This window comes from Podarcis melisellensis (genome assembly GCF_964234715.1).
Source record: "Podarcis melisellensis genome assembly, chromosome: 2".
In the NCBI taxonomy this organism is placed as follows: Eukaryota; Metazoa; Chordata; class Lepidosauria; order Squamata; family Lacertidae; genus Podarcis; species Podarcis melisellensis.
Window position 1 is genome coordinate 88222210 of NC_138529.1, and position 22076 is coordinate 88244285.

Below are 22076 nucleotides of genomic sequence, written 5' to 3' on the forward strand. Positions count from 1 at the left end.
CTGGGAAGCGCTGAGCAAAGGCGAGTCTGGTAGGCAGGGAGGGAGGGAGAGGAGATGCTTCCTTTGAAACCTGGGAAATTTAAGGGACATCATCAATAAGGGACAGCAGCGGGAGACAGCGCTGGGATAAGGGACTTTCCCACCAAATAAGGGACAGCTATGTAGAATCGTGTAATCTGTTCTGTTGTTGTTGTTGTTGTGGTGCACCTTTAGATGAGGTGTGTGACATGCAGTGGAGCCAGACATAAAGCAAAAGCGAAACACCTGAAACATCAAAAGCGATGCCAGATGTGTTCAGGTAGCGGACGTAAGAGGTAAGTTTTTTGAGGTGGGATATTCTCTCTCTCTCTCTCTCTCTCTCTCTCTCTCTCTCTCTCTCTCTCTCTGATAGATACTACTTTACTTATTAAATACTTAGGATAATTTCTGCCAACACCAAAGGAACTTAAGAATTAAATAAATCAAGGGAGTCCTACTATAAAACGATAAATCCCAATCCAAAAGTAAAGGCATACACACATACATATATCTATCGCAGGAGCTCTTAGAGGCTTTTCCTGCAGTGATTGCCCCATTAGCCGAACCACCGATTACCTGAAAGGAAGAGCTGACATGAAAGGGAGGCTTGACTGTGTTGCCATGGTGACAGAGATGCTTCTTTCCATGCAAGGAAGGCTGGCCGAATTGGGGTGAGGGGTAGGTGTGCTGCTATCCCACCCGCAGCTGGTTATTCATAAGCTAAGTGTTAAATAGTGGGTAGACATGGCAGACGACACAGCAATTTCTCCAAAGCAGCTCTTTATTGTGTAAACTGGAACAGAAAACTGAACAGCAAACAGCTCAGCCGGCCTGCTTTTATAGGCATCCAGCTATCAACATTGCAGCAACAACAACCCAGGGTTTCCTGCCTAAAATAACTGACGTGGACCTGAGTGAAAACTATCTACAGTATCCCCCTGCTGGCCCAGGGTGAGAACTTCAGTACATAACACTAAGGAGGGCTGCCCACAGAAGCTTTCTAACCAGAAAGAGAAGAGAAGGAATGAGGATGATTTCATGTCCTCTGCTCAGCCGAGGCATGGTTGTCCCCCTTCTCATTTAATCCCCACAGCAACCCTGTTAGGTAGGTACGGCTAAGAGGCAGTCATTGCCCCTAGGTCACCCAGATAGCTTTATGGCTGGGTGGGATTGGAACTCTGATCTCCCAGGTCCTAGTCTCACACTGTGACCACTGTTCCACACTGGCATACAGGGAAATAAAGAAATGGTGAGCACCTCTGCATGCTGGCCATGTTTTTGTGGTGGCAATATGTAGGCAAGATGTCCCTACGGCTCAACGGACCCATCAAATGCATTGCTAGACATGCAGGCACTGCATATATGGGATGGCCTACAGGTACCTCCTAGGTGTGAGCCCAGCAGTCCCATGAATCCCCAGTGTAGTGGTTAAGAGCAGTGGTCTCGTAATCTGGTGAACTGGGTTCGATTCCCCCCCACATGCAGCTGCTGAGTGACCTTGGGCTAGTCACACTTCTCTGAAGTCTCTCAGCCCCACTCACCTCACAGAGTGTTTGATGTGGGGGAGGAAGGGAAAGGAGATTGTTAGCCACTTTGAGATTCCTTAGGGTAGTGATAAAGTGGGATATCAAATCCAAACTCCTCCTCCTCCTCCTCCTCCTCTTCTTCTTCTTCTATTGTTATGTGCACAGGCTCAGAACCTGAGTAGCCTGCATGCCCAGCTCCAGGGAAGGGCAAGGTAACTGGATTTCTATTTATGGAAGACATGGATAGGCTGACCCTTCTAGGTAAAGGCTGAGAACATTGCAGTATACTTGGCAGGCACTTTAGCAAGCACTATGTCCATCCAGATTGGGAGGGGGGGGATCCTTGCAGCATTTGCAGGTACACAGGGGAGACAGAGAAGGAAGAACAAAAGGGATAAGAAAAATGTAAACCCAGTTCATTTCTTCGCAACAGATTCTACATTTTTTGGGCTTTTATCCGTTTACTCAATAAGCATAAGCATAAGAATAAGAATAGCAGCAGCAATAGCAACAGCAATACAGTGGTACCTCGGGTTCCATACGCTTCAGGTTCCATACGCTTCCGGTTACAGACCCCGCTAACCCAGAAATAATACCTCGGGTTAAGAACTTTGCTTCAAGATTAGAACAGAAATTGTGCTCCAGCAGCGCAGCAGTAGCAGGAGGCCCCATTAGCTAAAGTGGTGCTTCAGGTTAAGAACAGTTTCAGGTTAATAACAGACCTTCTGAACGAATTAAGTACTTAACCTGAGGTACCACTGTAGCAACCACATAGTACTGCCCAGCAATGCAAACCAGCCAAACTTCAATGATTAAGTATTGAATTGACGGATTTCCATTCCAAATAGGTCTGACACCCTCAAGCTGTAGATGAGCTGTGACTTCCTAAATCTCATCTGTACAATGATAACGTGCATATGAAAACCTATGAAAGTACCTCTGAGCCCAACATTAACTTTTTATACAAGGAAAATATTTTTGAAGGTTATGTCTATACAGAGGTACTCAGGGCTCAGAGGTACTTTGATAGGTTTTGTTAGGCACATTATCATTGAGAAACAAGGCCTGATGACACCATCTGGTTGAGTGATCCAAATCTCACCTAATCCCATGGAAAGACTTCCATTTTCCATTTACAGTAATACCTCTGCGAACGTTTGCCTTATCTAGCGTCCATTCAGTGGCAAACCCGGAAGTACTGGAACGGGTTACTATCCGGGTTTGCCGCTCGCACATGTGCAAAAGCGCAAATGCTGCGCTTTGCCCTGCATCTTTTTTGGCTAGTGGTTGGGGCTTTGGAACGGATCCCGGCTGCAAAATGAGGTATAACTGTACCATATTTTACAGAGCCTTGTTTTCTTCTGACACCTTCTCCTCCCAGGTTGTCTGCAGTATGCAGAACCGCTGCCCTTCTGCTTCTCCGACTGCTGAACTAATTGCCTTTACAAATGATCTTTAAGTGATGCAAAGTAGCTCACCATTCTTTTAAACTGTTTTTATTAGGCTCCATTACGCTTAAAATAACAGAGATGGCATTGCAGGATAATCGTGGCAATAATTTTGAAAGTGGGATCCATTGGGGCTAGCAACATCTTAAAGTGCTTTCATAAATCAGCTGTTAACTGCTGCTAATCTGCGTCATGTTGATGCAATCCAAATTTGCCAAGAACAAACATATGCTTTCTACATCTGTTGTAGGCAGAATGGCACTTTCCTTGAAAAGGGTCACCTTTTCTTCTATAGCTTTGTAGGGAAACGGCCATTTTGTGCAGATGAGCATTTCATTTCCTTCAATGACATCTTTGTTACTCAGTGATCTCTGTGCTGGCACAAATCATGCAATTCGAGCAACTCGCTGTTGAGTATTGAAGTTAAATAGGTAAAAACACTTCCCCCTTTTAGCTCCTAAACATTTACATTGGTAGTTAGGGTGGCTCATAATGGAACTAAACCAAAGCAAGACCATAATACAGTGGTACCTCAGGTTACATACACTTCAGGTTACATACGCTTCAGGTTACAGACTCCACTAACCCAGAAATAGTACCTCAGGTTAAGAACTTTGCTTCAGGATAAGAATAGAAATCTTGCTCCGGTGGTGTGGCGGCAGCAGGAGGCCCCATTAGCTAAAGTGGTGCTTCAAGTTAAGAACAGTTTCAGGTTAAGTACGGACCTCCAGAACAAATTACTGTATTTTTCGCCCTATAGGACACACTTTTTCCTCTCCAAAAATGAAGGGGAAATGTGTGTGCGTCCTATGGGGCGAATGCAGGCTTTCGCTGAAGCCTGGAGAGCAAGAGGGGTCGGTGCGCACCGACCCCTCTCACTCTCCAGGCTTTGCGCAGCTCTCCGCAAGCCATGGGAGCCCACACCGGGCTCCCACGGCTTGCGGAGAGTTGCCTGCATGCTGAAGCCTGGGTGCTCTGAGCTCTCCACAAGGCGTGGGAGCCCGGCGCTGGGCTCCCGCGGCTTGCGGAGCATTGCCTGTTCCGGGGGCTGGGGTCGGGGGAAGCTCGGGCTTCCCCCGCCCCAGCTCCGCGCCTGGGGAAGAATAATTCCCCCCCTTTATTTCCCCCCCAAAAAACTAGGTGCGCCTTATGGGACGGTGCGTCCTATAGGACAAAAAATACGGTAAGTACTTAACCTGAGGTACCACTGTACTTACAGCCCTTCTTCTTCTGACAACTGATTTCCTATTCTGTTTCTCACTCAGTTTAAAGGGTATAGTGGGTAATTGGGAGAATCAGATGCTATCCACTAGATGCCATCATTGATGGATTATGTGGATCCAAAGGAGACATATATGAAAACTCCCTGAGAAATATTATTAGTTTTAGGGCCAATCTAGGTGAGGCAGTGGAGAACCACGCCCATCTTTGATTTGACTAAGCCTATGGTTTTGAAGTAGGGTGCAACTCTTTCTTCAATGCCATTTCCCCCCCTGACCTAAATCAATTTGCCTTCCACACTGGGGCATATAGCAGCTTTAAGGGAAGAGGAAGATTCAGATCAGAAAAGTCGAACCCAAGCAAAAGAGTTAACTCCCCTTCCAGACACCAGCAAACTGACCCAATTGTGACACAGCTACTGCTTTTTTATTTTTTATCTTGAGATGTTAGGAAATCTGACCACAAAACTAGATTAGTCTCTCTGATAGTGTACAGCTTATTAAAATTTCTTTGGGTGCCTTCAAGAGTTCTTGAATATTTCACCAGAACAGAGGCTTGGAATTTGCCTCAAAATTTGCCTTCAGATGAAATTCAGTGGTAATTCAAGTCACAAGCCTATTGGTTTTATCTTTATTTTTTGTATTTAGTTTCTTAGGCTGTGCTTTTTTATACTGTCCTCCTGCTTAAAATGGGGTGGATCACATTTTGAATAAATCAATACATGCACAAAGTTCAATTTTACATCTAAAAGGTGCAGCACCTGTTCTGGAAGAGGCAGCAAAACCTGTACGACGTGCCATGGAGAGAAAAAGTTGCTACACTACATCCAGCTAACAATAACTTGGTATGTTGTCTTCTACGTGATGTTGCTCTTTTTGTCATCATTCTCTGAAATTAATTGCCTTGACTGCCAAAGGCTCTTAAATTCATATGTGTGAAGTGTTTATTATGACTAAGATTCTGTGGGTGCTTTGCAATATTCATTAGACTAGACCCTATAGGGAGGGGTGGGGGAGAAATTTAATGGCAAATATACCTAAATCACACTTTCTGAAATCTGTGAACTGGAACAAACCATTCTACAAAATGTGCACTTCTCCAGATATTGGAATGTAGTTCTGCAACCAAATAATGTATGCACAAATGTGTATATTAGGGCAAAATGTGTATAAAAATGCATCTATTAATGAAAATTATATTAAAAATGTATATAATTAGGGGAGATGGCTTTACTAATATGGGTATATCAGGGAAACTGCGTACAAGTGTGTATCTAGACGGAGAGATTCACTGATGATTTTCCATGAGGACTTTTTTTAAAGCAACAAAAACAACAGTTTTGTGTCGAAACGTGGAGTAGTGAGCTTAGCACAGGAAATATGGGAAGCAGAGAGACACCTGTCTCAGGCAGATAGTTTAAAAAGAAGCTCTTTTATCACACCCCCTTCCACATGTCCATCTAATATGTCTTAACCATTTTGACCTACTTGCTTTGAAAGTATAAGGTGGGGGTATGAATGTGTGTGCGCGCACACACACACACACACACACAACAATCAGGGGCTATACACAGGAAACATGATAACTGACAAGATCAACGGTGGTGTATTCTTATTTTTTTAATTGCAGACTATGAAAGCAAGTAGGTTTTTTTTGGATTAAATGAAATCACAGAGCATAAACAATTTCATGCTATCTTTGCTTTTTGGTGGACCCACTAAAATTCTGAACTTCTCAATGTTTTCCCCCCTCTGGGCAACAATAATTTCTCTGTCTAGGGAAGACCAAAAGTGATTTCAGAATGTTTATGTGTGAGCAGCAACCTCCAGTTTGTGTTCACCAGCAACTGGTCTCCAAAGCCTCTGTTGCCGATATTGGAGGTAGAATCATAACTAGTAAACACTGAAAGCCTTATCCATACATTGATCAATATAGCCTGACACAGTGCTCTGAATCCTTCTTACCTTGCAGGAAGAACAATGTATATGAATTCATTTATGAGAATCAGTTGAACTTTCCCAGAGAACTACTCAATAAAGTTACGGGAGATAACATATTTAAAGATGAGAACGCTGTGGTGAGTAAAATACATGCCCCCCCCCAAACATGACTCCTGGTATTTTCCATATGAAACCTTGGTGAAAAATTACTGGAAGCAGCTGAACTGCTTAATACGATAACTCACTCACATCTTTCTGCCCCCTACCTTCATGGACAATGGAAATCTGCTCAGAAATCTCATGAGATTGCAGACTACCTACTCAAGATTGGAGCTAATGTTTCTGTTTATACTTAGGAAGCTTGGAAGCTGCTATATACTGAGTCAGACTATTGGGGGGTCTCTCTAGCTTAGTAGGGAAGCGGGTGGCGCTGTGGGTTAAACCACAGAGCCTAGGACTTGCCGATCAGAAGGTCGGCGGTTCGAATCCCCGCGACTGGGTGAGCTCCCGTTGCTCGGTCCCTGCTCCTGCCAACCTAGCAGTTTGAAATCACATCAAAGGGCAAGTAGATAAATAGGTACCGCTCCAGCGGGAAGGTAAACGGCGTTTCCGTGCGCTGCTCTGGTTTGGCAGAAGTGGCTTAGTCATGCTGGCCACATGACCTGGAAGCTGTACGCCGGCTCCCTCAGCCAATAAAGCGAGATGAGCGCCATAACCCCAGAGTCGGCCCCGACCAGGCCTAATGGTCAGGGGTCCCTTTACCTTTACCTAGCTTAGTATTGTCTACACTGGCTGGCAGCAGCTGTCTCGGATTTGAGGCAGGCTCTCTCCCAGCTCTATTTGGAGATGCCTGGGACTGGGACCTTTTCGCATGCAGAGCATGTGCTTTTCCCCTGAGCCATGCTGCTTCCCCCATTTGATGTTGATAGCAAGCCACCAGTATGTCACTAGGTATTTGTTCAATGCATTTGCTCTCTATAGATAACATTCACGCCGCATCTCTCCCATATTCCGATAATGTCACATTCCATTTTTACATGCATGTTTTTCTTCCTCTTGCTGGTAGAGATAAATCTGAAAACATAATGGCAATATTATATACCAAAGACTCAGGCACTACGAAAGCTCAGCTCAGCTATTAGGTGATCATCTATTATGATTTCTATGTCTGCCTTTTGAGAGCAGTTGATGAAGATTCAGTGTTCTTCCTATTGGTATTAACAATTCCAGAATGGAAGAATAAAATGCACCACATCCAGCAATTTCGCATCCACCATGTTCATCTCATTCATATTCATAGTATGTAAATGATACGGCTTTGGTTCTACAGCTCCTGATATGCTACTCTAACAGAGCATGATGCTGAGCAAATCCCCTGCAACCGATGAAAGTGATGGACAGGCTTAGACTAGAAAAGTGGCTGGTTGCTCTTATTTCATCTTGCTAGACAATGCATTATACACAGTGCCTCAGCAGACTAAGTGAAATGGCCATTACCTTAACTCATTTGGGTTAAATGGGAGGATAGGTGGGGATGGTCAGAAAGGAGATGGGTGAAGTAGGGTGAGAATGATTCTGATTGCCTCTTTTTAAATTGCAGGTGTATCCCCTTCTTGACTTCCCTTACCCTGAGATCTCTCTGGCATCTGAAAGAGCTATCGCAGAGCACAGGGCCACATTCACCAACACATCCCGCATTCTGCAACAGGTATACGCAATAGACATGTGTTTCTTTGATTTTTATTTAAACAAACATTTAACCCCAGCTAAATATTGGGAACTTTGAAACTGGGGGGAAATTTCAGAGAATCAAATATGTGTGGGTTTTTGTTTTTGTTTTGGTCAACTTTCCTTTCACATTTGATTCTATGCTGTTGAATCTATATGAATCTATCTGTTGTTCATCATAATCTGTGAAAGGGAAGGCACCTTCTCTTTGCGAGAGGCATCGAGGTCAGAGAAGGCTGCTGCTGGAGCAGGAGGAGGGAGGTGATTTCTATTCTGCTGCCCTCCATTCTGTCTCCCCAACACTTTTGAGCAGGTTTATGGGGGGCGGGGGATGAGGAATAGGCAGAAATCATTTGCCCCATTCTGTTTCCAATGGTGGGAACATCCTATGAGTACAGTTCCACTCACAGGAATTCTGAATACAAGCCAATTATACAAGCCAATTGATCTGAGCTGAAAAACTTTGTAGTGAAAGAGCAATTCTTAACTGATAATCATTTTTAATACTCCTTTGAAAAATGTACTAAGGTTGCTGCCATGCTACAGACCTCAACGTTACTCAGTGTTCCTGAGGGATTCCTTTGCCACAATTCCAGGGAAATACTAATACTTAAAGTGAACCTGTTGTATGGAATCACATTGTATTGTAATAGCGTGCTGCACTATTTCATTTTAGCACCAGGTGGCATAGAGACAACATATCATCTACACAGCTAGTTAACTTCTGCACCCTTCATAAAGGGTTCATTCCCAGCCTCAATGGTAAAGGAATTATGTAGTCAAATATTTTGACTAACTGCTTGGTTTTTAAGCATGTTTTCAACTGATGAATCAATTGAACCAATTTGTTGTCCCCGAAACTCTCTCATTGCTAAAATATAACCAGCAGACTATGTCTGAGAAATAATAATCATCATCATAATAAACCTTAACACATAAAACATGCAGGAGTTTGATGCATTATCTCAGGAGTTCTTGCAATAACCCTGTAGAAAATTCTGGAGTTTAGGCATGAAGTTCATATTTACGAATGAAATAACCATCCAGTCTTTGCGCCCTCTTCCACTATGGAAGAAAACTTCTAATGTTAGCTTAGGGTTGGGAGAGACAAGTATAAAACACAGCCACCTTGCAGGCTCTTTCCAGTCACCTTAGAGAGCTCCTAACATGATCGGAGCAGCGCTGGAAGGCTGCATTCAGCCACAACAGTGCATGCGTAAGTTTTTCTAGCTTGCTTCAACTTCACTTATTTATTACTTATTAGTCACTTGTCACCTAGCAGGTCTCCAGGCAACTTGCCTCAAAGAATATATGTATAAATATGATCTGTGGTATGTTCAAGACAATGATGCTGTGAGGGGACACTTACAAAATACACGTCTGCTGTGATAAACCTTTCTTCCACACATAAGGGCCCCATCAATAAAATCTACGTTTGAGGGGTGGGGTAAAATTAACGTATGATGATGTTAGGAAGCACACTTGTAGAGGTCAGGTACATGCATATTGTATAACACACGGTAATCCTGGCCTAGTAAAAGCTGAAACAGGCCACGTTCTGCCTCCATTCCAATCACATATACAGCCATGTCCACTTCTGCGTGTCAGTCAAGTAGGATTCCCTCCTGTCCTTCCAGATTTGGCATTTTCACCTTCCCAGCTGCATCTTGGCAGGTAGAGGGATGATCTACAGCTTTACATGGTATCTCTGTTGCCAAACTGTCCTACTTCAGGCTGCAGGCACAGGAATCAAGTGTGTGTGTCCACAAAACTGTCCGTACAGTCAATAGCAGCTGTTATTATTAAGTAAATTAATCACCAGACTCTTCACCAGCAGGCCCTAGGGTGGGTTACAACAATTTAAAATTCAGTATGAAAAACAGTTTAAAGGGTCACAGGAAAAGGGTTGTTCCCCAAAACAGATGTCTCGGGTGCCAAAGGCCAGAACTGACATACTAGTTATGTTTACACCAAGTATCCCACCTCCTCTGTTTCTAAGTGTTTTGGGGAAAAAAGATATATTGGTATGGGTGTTTTCTGTGAGAAAGAATCGTGCCATGCAGATTCAATCCTATGTAAAATTTCATTATATATATATATATATATATAGAGAGAGAGAGAGAGAGAGAGAGAGAGTTAATACACAGTACAACAATTATTCAACAAATGTTCTAACATTTCAAACTTCAACTCCCTTCCCCCTCTTTCTGTGGTTCTTTGCATTTATTTTTGTAATTTCCTGCATACTTCAAATTATCTTATCTATCTATCATCTATCTATCTGTCTATCTATCTATTCTCATATTTATCTCATAAACACTTTTGAAATTGCAGGTCTATACAACAATCTTGCCAATAATCTGTTTACAGTATGTTTGTAAATACTCAATAAAACATTTCAATTCCTTTCTAAAGAGTTTATTGTCTTGATTTCTTATTCTTCCGGTAAGTTTCGCCATTTCTGCATACTTCATTAATTTCATATTTTTCTGTTGTCTCTCAAATGTTTTTAATGTGTTGTATAACTGTAACACTTTTAGCTGTTTTTGAAATTGTATATTTGATTCTTATAAGTAGACCTGAGACCTTGTGGTTAAGAGCAAGCAAGACATTTTAGAAACAAACAAATAACTTCTTGTTCTGTCTTTGTCCCTCAGCGGCAGACGATAGAGCTAATTCCAGTCACAGAAGTCCACTACCAGTATTCTGAGAAGACATACATGTATTACGTCTATGGAATGGAGAACAAGGTCCATGCCCTGGACTATCCAGAGAGGTATTGCTGTGGCTGTACCATCATCTGACAGTGGGACACTTTGCAAGGAGGATTCCTAGTACGAAGCAAGCTGTTCATCTTGCTTAATTATCCACAGGTGTCTGTGGGTACAAATCAATTCATCTTTTTACCCATCTGTAGCCCCGTCTTATTTCGCTTGCCCACAGTGGCCACCAAAAGACATAGCGATTATTATAACCTAATTGTATTTACACTACAGTTTCAGCCATTATTAATACTGTTCCTTCTGGGATCTAAGCATCTGCTAAATTTATTGCATAGATGGAGAAATTGGGTAGCGGAGTGATGGAACTAGGAAGAACTCCAGGAAGAAAATGTTGGAATAAACTATGGAGGAGAAAAAGCACTTAAATGGAATACAGTGGGTAAAAATATAAGAGGGTGCTGGATCAGGCCAAAGACCTGGTTGACAATGACCAACCAGAGGCCCTGGAAGCAGGACCTGAGTGCCACAGCACTCTTTCCATCTGTGATTCCCAGTAACTGGTATTCAAAGGCATATTGCCTGCAGTAATCGAGGTAGACCATGGCCATCATGACTGGTATCCATTGAAGGCTGTACTGTATATTCTTGGTGGTGTCCAATTAAGTCATACTCAGTATAGGCCCAATGAAACCAAGGGACCCAAGTCCACTGATTTCAGTGGGTCTACTCAGACCTGTATGCCGTCCAATATGTTAATTGCAAGGATTTGAAATTGAGATTCTTCCATTTGATTTGGGATCACTAGTGGGCAAGGCCAAAGAAGACTGCTAGATCTTGCTCAGAGGCTTATTAAAATATATGGAAATATGTAGCACTTACCTTGGAAGGGCTCAAATGCAAGCTGGACTTTAAAAGATGTTACGTTAGCAGAGTGTATTACACTGTGTAGAATATATTTTTGTATGAGTATATTTGTATTTTTTGTATGAGTATATTTTTTTCTTATGCTTCAAAATCACACTAGATTAATGATTGGGCTATAGTACTGGGCAGAATGGGAACATCATTAGGTCTACATTTCAAAAAGGGAAAATTCGGACACAAAAGTTGTTGAGCTTTTGTCCAGGAAATTCCGGACGTATGGCAGCCCTAGTCTACAGTACGTGCATGTAGTTTTAGTTTTAAAATAGTTTTTAAGGAAGATGGGATCCATGGTGAGGAGGAAAACTGAGGTTTCATGCTGGATCTCAGAGACCAGTATGCTTTGCAGAAAAAAGTATTCTCAAAAGGTAGGAGACTCTATTGAAGTGCAGTTCTGATACAAGTTTACTCTTCAAAAATGCATGGCCAACTATGAGCAATCATTCCAAGAAACCATCAAAACAATCTCCAGTATTCCACATGCATCAAGTAGTTATTTTCATGTGTCACAAAATTACCTACCAAAACTCCCTTATTGAGTATTGTATACATTTGTATTATGTGAATCCCCCTTGTCTTGCTTACCTACTTTATCTTGTTTTATGATATAGATGAAAAAAATAGGGTGCTTCATTGATAGGTTTCTTCTTTAATGTATTAATCATATTTACACTAACAGCAAACCTTTGTTAAATGCTTTATGCAGGATTACTGCTATTAATGCTTATTTTAGGAAAGGACTGAGAATTTTCCCTTTCGAAGACTGTCCACTAGAGGGAAGCAGTGGCAAAAAAACCAACCTCCTGAATTGTTTTGGTTTAGTAGCAAAAACACACCAGAGTAGAGGCTATGCAGAATGTGTGTGTGTGTTTATGGCATCATTCTTGCATTTATTATTATCTTGTCATTGTTATTTTTAAAATTATACCGCTCAGGTCCTAATCAGGTTTATTAAGAATTGTTCTTTCAAATAACCATTCTTACATTTGCAACCTATTAACAGAGGACAGTTTGTCAGTGTATGAAGTCAATTCATTAAAAGCAATAGGCTTAAAACCTTGCTTCACCATCTAGCCACAATTTTAATACAGAGAGTGAAAGAAGTGTGTTTTATGAAGAAATGATGAACCATAAATTTGCTGACAGCTAAGTTCAAAGGACATACATCCAGAAACAGCATCAAACGTTCTATTATATATGTAAATTTAATAGCTACTTCAAACAGGTACTATATGGTGGTGAACCAAAATAAAGAACAGCATTAATCTTGGATTAGGGTTTCTTTGCACATTATAAAGATTTCTCATAACTTGCACTATTACAGTCCCTTTAAGAACTTCTAAACGTGTTCTCTAAGTCAGCTTTTTACAGACTTTTCTTATTTTCCCTAATTCCAGCTCAACATATGATATGTTGCCATTTATGAAAATATATGCCGTTTTATAATAAAAAGCTTCTAAAAAGTTAGCCTTAAGGTGCCATTAAGCGCATTTCTTTTACCTGAAATAAAGGAGCATATGGAGTGAGAAATAAATAAAAATTAGGCAAGATTATGCACGTGACACAAAATGTTTGTTAACTGTGTAACCAAATACAGTAATAAATGTTGTTGGATATGTATGAGTTGTAAAGAAGCTGCATTGTGAAATTAAATATCTTTTTTAAAAGTAATAATAATGCTGTGATCATAAGACAACACATCTTTACTTCCTACACTGTTTTTCAAGCCCACTTGCACCTTCAATTTGGCATCCTCTGATACCAGGCTTCAAAAGCCAAAGCAGTGCACGCTATTGCAGAGTTAATGAATACACACAGCAGGCAGAAAAAGGTATTTAGCAATATATTATAGCAGGAGGGGTGAAGCCATTCAGACAGCGAGTCTGGGAGTAATGATGTTACACATACACAGGAGTGTTTCTATTTTCATCTGCGAAATCTTGGAGGATAAGCTGTGGGAATAAATATCTCGTGAGGTATTACCAGCTTGCGTGGCGATTCCCGCCCCCTCCCACAGATGGAGTAAATAAAGACACCGTACACCAGAATTTAGGTTAAATGGGCGAAAAATGGCCACAACTTTATTGATTACAGGTAAGAGTGGTATTGGCTTTAGGCATTGGCCCTAACAGACTATCCGGACTAACCGGGAAGGGTTAAGCACCAACAGGGGGAGCCCCTGAGATGCACATCCCTAGGCGCTCCCCAAGGGGTTAAGGAGCCAGTATAACCCTAAAAGGAAGGCTTCTGCGGCTCAAAAATACCCTCCAAGTGGATGGCGCAGCTGAATGAACCCCCACTCGAAGAAACCTGAAACAACAAAGGATGAAACATGCGGACCAAAAAAGCAACAAGGAAACAAGCAGCCGTAAGACGAAGATCCAAACCGCAGCTGCTGTAAGGAAAGAAAAGGGGCGAGCCAGGGCTGCCCCGACCTTAAATGCCCTTTAGTAAGCCCACCCCTACCGCCAGCGCTGTGGGTGATGACTATTCATGAGAATGGGAATCCCTGAGTCCCGCGGGGCTGGCGCCAGCCCCGCAAGACTGTAGACGGGGGCGTGAGCCCGCAACCCCCCCTCCTTAGGTCGGGAGTGGCTTTCTCAGGCAACTCTGGAATCCATGGCAGTGAGATACCATGCAGAACTGAGGAGGCTGCCCTTTCCAGTGGCGTAGCGTGGGGGGTGCAGGGGGGGCCGGGCGCACCGGGCGCAACATCTGGGGGTTAGGGTTAGGGGGCGCAAATCCACGGGTTAGGGGGCGCAAATTACTTGCCTTGTCCCGGGTGCTGACAACCCACGCTACGCCACTGGCCCTTTCTCATAGACAATGAGAAAAGGTACAGCAAGAGTCACTCACATCTAAAGAAGGTATCTCTTAGAAAAGTTGCAGCAGACGTTAAAGAGACGTAGGAACACAGGAAACTATTTTGAGACAGACATTGATCCATCTAGCTCCCTGTCGTTTACACTGACTGGTAGTGGCCCTCCAGGCCCTCCAGATTTCAGGCAGGAATCTTTAACATCTCTACCTGGAGATGCCAGGAATGGAAGTTGGGACTTTTTGCATCCAAAGTAGATGCTGCGCCATGGAGCTACAGCCCTTCCCTGACAGAACTCAAACAGTGGTCTTCTCTTCTGGCCTGGTGTCTTCTGTTGGTTTGGTGTCACCGATGCCTGAAAGGGACTCATGCCTGACAGATTCCTGATAGAATTGCATTTTCTTTTCTTAAAAAAAATGTTTAGGGGTACTCTCATTTTGACTCCAGAAAATCACCATTTTATAGTTCAAATTGGGAAAAACAAATACAATAAATGGAGAAAAGTACAAAGAACATGCATTACCTCATATTACACAGCTGACAGCTCACAGTAACTTCCACATTGGAAGTGCTAGATTCCAACTCCTGCTTTACACAGGAAACGCTCGCTTCCGTCTGAGACTGAGGAAACACCGTGACAGAAAATGAGGCCGCCATCTGGGGTAGCAATGGAACTGATGATTCACTGTGCTAGAGAAGAAACTATTTTTTAAAAAAAGAATTAAATTCTTCTGCTGTTAGATTCACAAAATGTTTAGGGGTATGCATACCCCTGTGTACCCCCAGAAAAAAACACTGCATGACAGAGATGTGGACTGTGAGGGATGTTAAGACAAGGGCTGTTAGATGTGTGCACTCCCTTGTGACAATTCTATGATCTGGACACTATCACTGGATTCCTTTTACTGGATCATGTTACACAGGCCTGACCTAGGACCTCAGAACCCAATGGAACACACTCCCTGTGGGAAGTATTATTTCATATATGTATTTGCTACATAACAATTTATAGGCCACCCTGCAATCTAAGTTGTCTATTCTATGCATTGGCATAACGTTTTACTACCTAAATGTATCATATTTAATAAAAATGACTAATTTTTTTTTGCATTTCAGCCTGTGCTGTATGTAATTGAATTGTAATTCCTCCCTCCACTGATCCTATTACTGGTGAAGAAGGAAAGCCCTTCTTCTCAAATCCATTAATAACACACTTAATTTTTTGTAAGTGCCAGAACCATGTGTTTCTTTGGCCAGCTGATTTCCTCCCCCATTGGGCTTATTCCAATATTAAATCTTTTAGTAAAACATCAAAGATGTGATTTCATTTAACAAGGATGATAAATTAATTACCATAGCTCTGCTTTCTATGCATGGTCTCCTGTAGCCTATAGTGAAAATGCACATATCACAAAAAGAGAGGAAGCCAATTCCCTTTCTATTGAGGTGTTTTGACTGGATTGCTATAAGGGACTCTCCCTCTTGCCTGGGCAGCAAAATATTGTTAAGATCCTGAGGAAATTCTTTTCAGAGGTGGAGCCTTTCAGGCAAAGGATATCAGATTTCCCCTTGGTTAATAATATTTGCGTGCTCTCAGAACACTTTCTCCCTGGAATCTAGAAATGGATAATTTCATTTTGGTCCTTAACAGGGTGTAAGAGATATTCTCAAGATGGGTTATTGCCCCCTTTTTCCTTTGCCTATTTCATCTTGTAGTCAATATTAATCAATAAGAATGTGAACATGCATATTTATCTATTAAAATGCTGAAGTCTATGCCTGTAACTCACAATAACATTTCATGTGTCTGGAGAAGAAGACTGTATTCCATGAATACCTATGCCATAATAAATGTGTTCCACAAGACTGCTTGTAGCTTTTGAAGAACATCAAGCATCAATGTGAAAAGGCAAGTTGGTGACTTTTGAAGTAAAGGTGAATCAGGTGCCTGGTGAGAGAAGGGATGGTGTATGAGGGGGAAAACATTTTCCACTACCCTACATTCTTTGCCACTGAACATCTGGATTTATCTCATTTTTCTTGGGCTGTGCACACACAGCATTTTATTTTAGAATCAATGGGAACTGGGTACTTGTTCTTTCTACATAGCCCACAAACAATCTAGATATATTGCATAAGCACTTTTTGAACAATGGGTTTCATTCTGAAAATAAAAGCTCATTGCAGACTGATTTGGCATTACCCCACAGTATGTCTGTATGGAAACAGATGCAGGCAGTCTCAGCAATGGGTAGTGTATCCACACCTGCCCAATGGCATTATGGGTGAGCATAAACCAATATTGCCACTTCCTTTTTCCTTCACTTGGGGCATGTTTAGGGAGGAAAAGGCAAAGGTAACCCAACCAAGGAGAAGATTTTAAATTGTTGTCAAGTAACCACACCCACCCAAGATCAATGTGGTCCGGAAGCAGCATGTTCAGGGTGAGCGAGAATGACTCCAGATTGAGAAAAACTACAGTTTTGTGCTAAATGGTTTAGTGAATAAGAGCAACACCTTACTCCTGGGCTGATTCACACATGCACACAGATAATCTCTGCTAAAAAACAACATACCATACCATCATGTGGGAAGATCACAGGAATGTTTGTTTTATTGCTGTGTGGAGCAGTATCCACACAACAACCCCCATACTGAATAAAAAAGAATTATAATAAAATAACTCAAACACACAGAAATGCCCCTAAATCTATGTTAAAAGGATTCCTTCTTCCAGTCCTGAAATGCCAAATATAAAGAAGAGCCATGTGAAACATCTCCTGTATTGGTCTATCCACTCATCTAGCTCTGAAATTCTTCACATACTGACCTCCTGACATAGTTCATTTTTGTGGAGAAAATTTCCTTGAATTGGGCTTGTTTTTCCCCTTTCCAAAGCCTAGTGGGTTCCCTCCCGCTTCCAACTGTCCAGTAGTAAATACATTTAAGGGATTTTGCATTTACAATGTGGTCTACCCTTTCTGAATTGTCCTAATTAATCTCAGTCCAAAATCCCATTTTAGGGCATAGCTTCAGTCTAATTTATTGCCATATTTGGCTTTTTCCTTCTGAAGATGCACATTTTCTTCCTAGTGAAACAAAACATGGTTACATCATCCACAAAGCAGTTGATTCAGAAACCTTCTTTACCCTGGCTGGTTGTTAGTCGGAACAGTAAACATCTCATTTATTGTAGCGATAGCACAGAGTGATATCAAATGCCACTTTCTCAACAAAAATCCGGAAACGATACCAATAAAGTACATAATTACTCCTTCAGCTTTCTGGGTATCATAAAGAAAAAGTGTTAGAGAAGTTTCGAGAAAGAATCTTTATTGTGAAGGAGTTGGACAAGGCGTTAAAATCCAACCCTCTTTCATTTTAGAAATCAGCAGTCAGCTTCTCATTGTTTCAGGCATTGAATGGGGCCTACTTTTGAGCCGACATGCATAGGATTTTCTAAGTGCAGTCTTAGGGCAAGTGTAGAATAAGTCCTGGCAGTTTTCAACCATTTTCCTCAAATGCTGCTATGCAAATTCTGTGTGCCACATGCTGTTTGTGGCGGCGGCGTTTTTATAGGTAGGCTGTACTTGAGCTTCCTGTTGTATTTCCCATGACTGCAGCACAAAAACACAGTTACACAATTATTGGTAGACGTGAGTGCCTTTGAATGTTCTCCTAGCTGTGTAGGAGTTATCTATCTGTGAGTGGATCAAACGTGATGGGGGCTTCATCTTCTGCTGCCTTTGGAGCTTAGGTAGGTATTACACATCCATTGTGGCTTCTGGGGGATACACCTGATACCACCATTATTATATTTTAGGCACCACAATGGCTGAGTTTTTAATGGCTCTCCCTGTTTTATTGTAGTGATGTTGCTGCCTCAATAATGATAGCAATGTAGGCTCAGCGGTTTTCAAATTTTTTTTTTTTAAATAAAATTAAAAATGTTATCTTTCGTCGGGATTTTAAATTCTATATTGGGAGCCACCTCAAGAACTTCTCAAAGTGGAAAGACAGAGTGGAGATACTTAAAATAAGTAAATAAATAACTTGGACATGTAAAGGAAAAGGTAAAGGACCCCTGACAGTTAAGTCCAGTCACAGACGATTATGGGGTTGCGGCGCTCGTCTCGCTTTACAGGCCGAGGGAGCAGGCATTTGTCTGCAGACAGTTTTTCTGGGTCATATGGCCAGCATGACTAAGCCACTTCTGGCGAAACCAGAGCATGGAAACACCGTTTAACTTCCCGCTGGAGTGGTGCCTGTTTATCTACTTGCACTGATGTGCTTTCAAACTGCTAGTTTGGCAGGAGCTGGGACAGAGCAACGGGAGCTCACTCCATTGCGGGGATTTGAACCACCGACCTTCTGATCGGCAAGCCCAAGAGGCTCAGTGGTTTAGACCGCAGTGCCACCCGTGACCCTAACTCAGTCATGTGAGCGCCATCAACTGCATGGGTCTTTTCCGTAGCATTGGTACCCCACGGGGAGGGCACTGCCCATTCCATGGAGAAGAGCCACACAATTGTTTCTGTCTACATGTTGGGATCATTTAGGGTGCAGCCCCATAGTCATTAAACTTTGAATAAGTGCCATGGTCTCAAAGAATAGAAAAAGACAGGATTGCATTGTTAGACGTTCCCCCAGCTGTGTGGGATCTCTTGAGGGCTAAGCTGCAGACAGTTTGTTAAAAGGGCACCTGGAAAGATTTATGGTGAGAGTTGTGTTCCTTAATAACATGCTGTTCTAGAAGGAATTTTAAAGAAAATCCCTTATCTCTCTGGCTATTTTCTGGCAAAAGAAGAAACATCACCTTCATGAGATTCTCCCACTTTACCACACTCTCAAAGCATGGTGTCGTAATTATTGTCAGCCTAATCTGCAGAGGAAGCCCTGTTTAAAGCAGGGCGGTTCTTTCTCTGCAACTGTTCCAGGGCCACTTCCCGGTTCAGGAGGATGAACTAATAGGTATATCACTGTTAAATTTTCATAAGCAGCGTTGAAAGGCTGGTCTGTTCTGCTAGGTATTTGGAGGTTCACGTTTTATTTGGCATATGATTTATGTGCCATGCCAACTGCTGTTGTTACCATTAGGATTTTATGATTGGATTGTTGTTTTAAGATGTTTAGTCTCATGTTTTATGCAGTTAGCCATTCTGAGCCAGTGAACGGCAAGCTCTAGCAAACCAAGGAAGGAAACTGTCATCTCACACCACCAGTTCACATCTTGGTTGTTTGAATGCCTTCTCTCCTGAGTCCACAGTATAATTTGATCTTCGTAGCCCCACCCCCACTCCCCTGGTGCTACCTTTCTGGAAGTTGTACGCTTCAGAAATTTCACTGCGATAAAGCCAAAATAACTTATTTATGGTAGCAGCATTTACAACCTTACTAGTTTAGACCAAGCTCTAGCTATCAAAATATTTGTTTTAGTCCTGTCCTTCTGGCAGATTCCCCACTGCCTGAAACTGACTTATCTGTAGAAGTAGAAAATGGGGAGGATCAAGGGAATGTGGTAAATAAAAAAAGCTTTTCTCCTCACTTCCTTACATGTGCTGGTTCAAAGAAGGACTACTAGAAGTGAACATAAGAATGTTTCTTTTTCTTTTGCCATGAAAGCACATTTCAGATGTTTTTGGAAGTTGATATGAAACCGTGCATGTTCCAGCTTTATTTCTTTGCTTTATCATCTTCTCCTAGCCTTCTTCGGTTTCCCGGGGCAGATGGCATTTTCTGTTACTTGAGCTGCTGCTGGAAGCTTTATCTTCTTATTGGTGTGGAGGCACAACAGCAGGGCTCTGTTAGTATCTGGGACTATATTGCTGTCCTTGAAGCTATTGTGAAAGCAGGCAAAATCCAGAATGGAGGCTTTTTGCACAAGCAACATAATTTCACATTTTGCCATGCTCCTTAAATAAATAGCACTCTGATAGTATCTCACTTAATTCTTCATAATCAGTAAGTTTGAATTCTAACTCTTGTGCATCGGAATGGATCCCTTTGGGGTAGAGGATGCTAGACTCCAACTCCTATCATCACTGACCAAGCTGATGGGAGTTGTAGTTCAACACTTCTGGAAGGCACCAGGTAGTAGAAGGCTGCTGTATAGCAGGGCTGGGCGATATTTGGTTTTCAACTTTGTGATACCTCAACAGCTAAACATTTCAATATACCAATATAGAACAATGTCTGAAATAAGAATGGAACTACAGTGGTACCTCAGGTTACATACACTTCAGGTTACAGACTCCGCTAACCCAGAAATAGTACTTTGGGGTAAGAACTTTGCTTCAGGATGAGAACAGAAATCATGCTCTGGCAGTGCGGCGGCAGCAGGAGGCCTCATTAGCTAAAGTGGTGCTTCAGGTTAAGAACAGTTTCAGGTTAAGAACGGACCTCCGGAACGAATTAAGTTCTTAACCCGAGGTACCACTGTATATAGAGGCATTGGCTGGCTTCACAGTTTTCCCCAGATGGTGATTTTTGCATAGCACACACATCATGATTTGTGGTATATTGCCAGGTCAAAAATTATGAAACCAACAGCATGATATGGACTTGAAACTGGTTTTGACAAATATCACCCCCTCCCAAAAAAACCACATCTTGTGATTCACAATATATTGGAAGGTCAAAAACTATAAAAACCGATATCAAGATATGGACTTCAAACCAGTTTTGGATGAGATATTGATATATCATCCAGGCCTAGAGTGCCTACATTTAAAAACTAGACCGAGTGAGTAAAAGCATAAACTCATCTCTCCATCGTGGTGGTGATAGGAATTGCTTTGCATGCTATGCTAATGCACATGTGCTAGTGTTCACGATTGTATCAGTTGATGTGTATGCCATTAGACATCAGATTGTTTGGACATACTCAATGTTGAATGGCTGGGACCACCACATCCCTGATTAAAAACAAAAGTTCTTGTCTCCGTTTCTTTTAAATTCAGAGCAGCGCAGTGCAGTAATGATAGCCAGATGTTTGGAGGAAGGCAAGGACATTTCATGTGCTCCACCCTATATTTGACTGAATGAAAGGAACTATCCCAGTGGGAGTGAGCAAAAGTTAGGGCAGTACCTCTTGCAGAGCCATGAAGGCTGGCTGTAGCTTTAAGAGTCTGAGGTCAAGAGTGCTTTGAGGATGATAAGGGGTGCGTGCTGATTGCCATAATGTGCAACTGATGTGAGCCAATTGGGTCAATGCCCAGAGCTCGTTAATTGTCTGCCTGCATTATGCAACCTAAGCAAGGACAGACAATTGCTCCTTAGGGATGTTCGATCTTTTAATGCACTGTCATCAGGCTTTTGTGATTCTGATAGAAAATAATAAGCAAAATACAGTTTACATTATATTTGATTCTCAGAGTGCTTCTATACAGAATGTCAATAACCTTTACAGCAATTCTGCAAAGGAGGTCAGTTATTGCCTTATTACAGATTGAGAAGTGAGGCTAAAGCTACCCAGTGAGTTCATGGCTATGCTCAGATTTCAACTGGAGCCTTCCTGCTTATAGCTTGGCTTTGCTCTCAAACGTTGCACTGACATGATAGAATGTCAATCATTATGAAGGAGATTGTGGGGTGGAACCTTCCAGTTGTATTCTATTATTTCTGCCATGTGTGGGGCAGAACTACTTGCCTTCAGGAATTTAATGCAGAGCTCAGTACTGACTATACCAATAGTCTTCATCCTTTACGGACTCGTGTTTAACCCAAACATGCAT

At 42.1% G+C, this 22076-nt stretch overlaps 1 protein-coding gene across 2 annotated transcripts in view; it reads left to right on the forward strand.

Annotated features, from left to right (window-relative positions):
* Positions 1-22076, forward strand: part of LOC309364952 (protein SSUH2 homolog) — a 43744-nt gene that overhangs the window by 17492 nt on the left and 4176 nt on the right. Inside the window, exons 8-12 of one of the 2 annotated variants that reach the window (XR_014165905.1) lie at positions 214-314; positions 4965-5057; positions 6185-6290; positions 7754-7861; positions 10539-12335. Coding sequence is in view for 1 of the 2 variants with exons in the window: in XM_081903000.1 (XP_081759126.1) it covers positions 214-314; positions 4965-5057; positions 6185-6290; positions 7754-7861; positions 10539-10685 (555 nt within the window). In the remaining variant the exon portion in view is untranslated. Of the gene's footprint in view, positions 1-213; positions 315-4964; positions 5058-6184; positions 6291-7753; positions 7862-10538; positions 13383-22076 lie in introns of those variants that run through there. The other variant, XM_081903000.1, reaches the window with a different exon arrangement.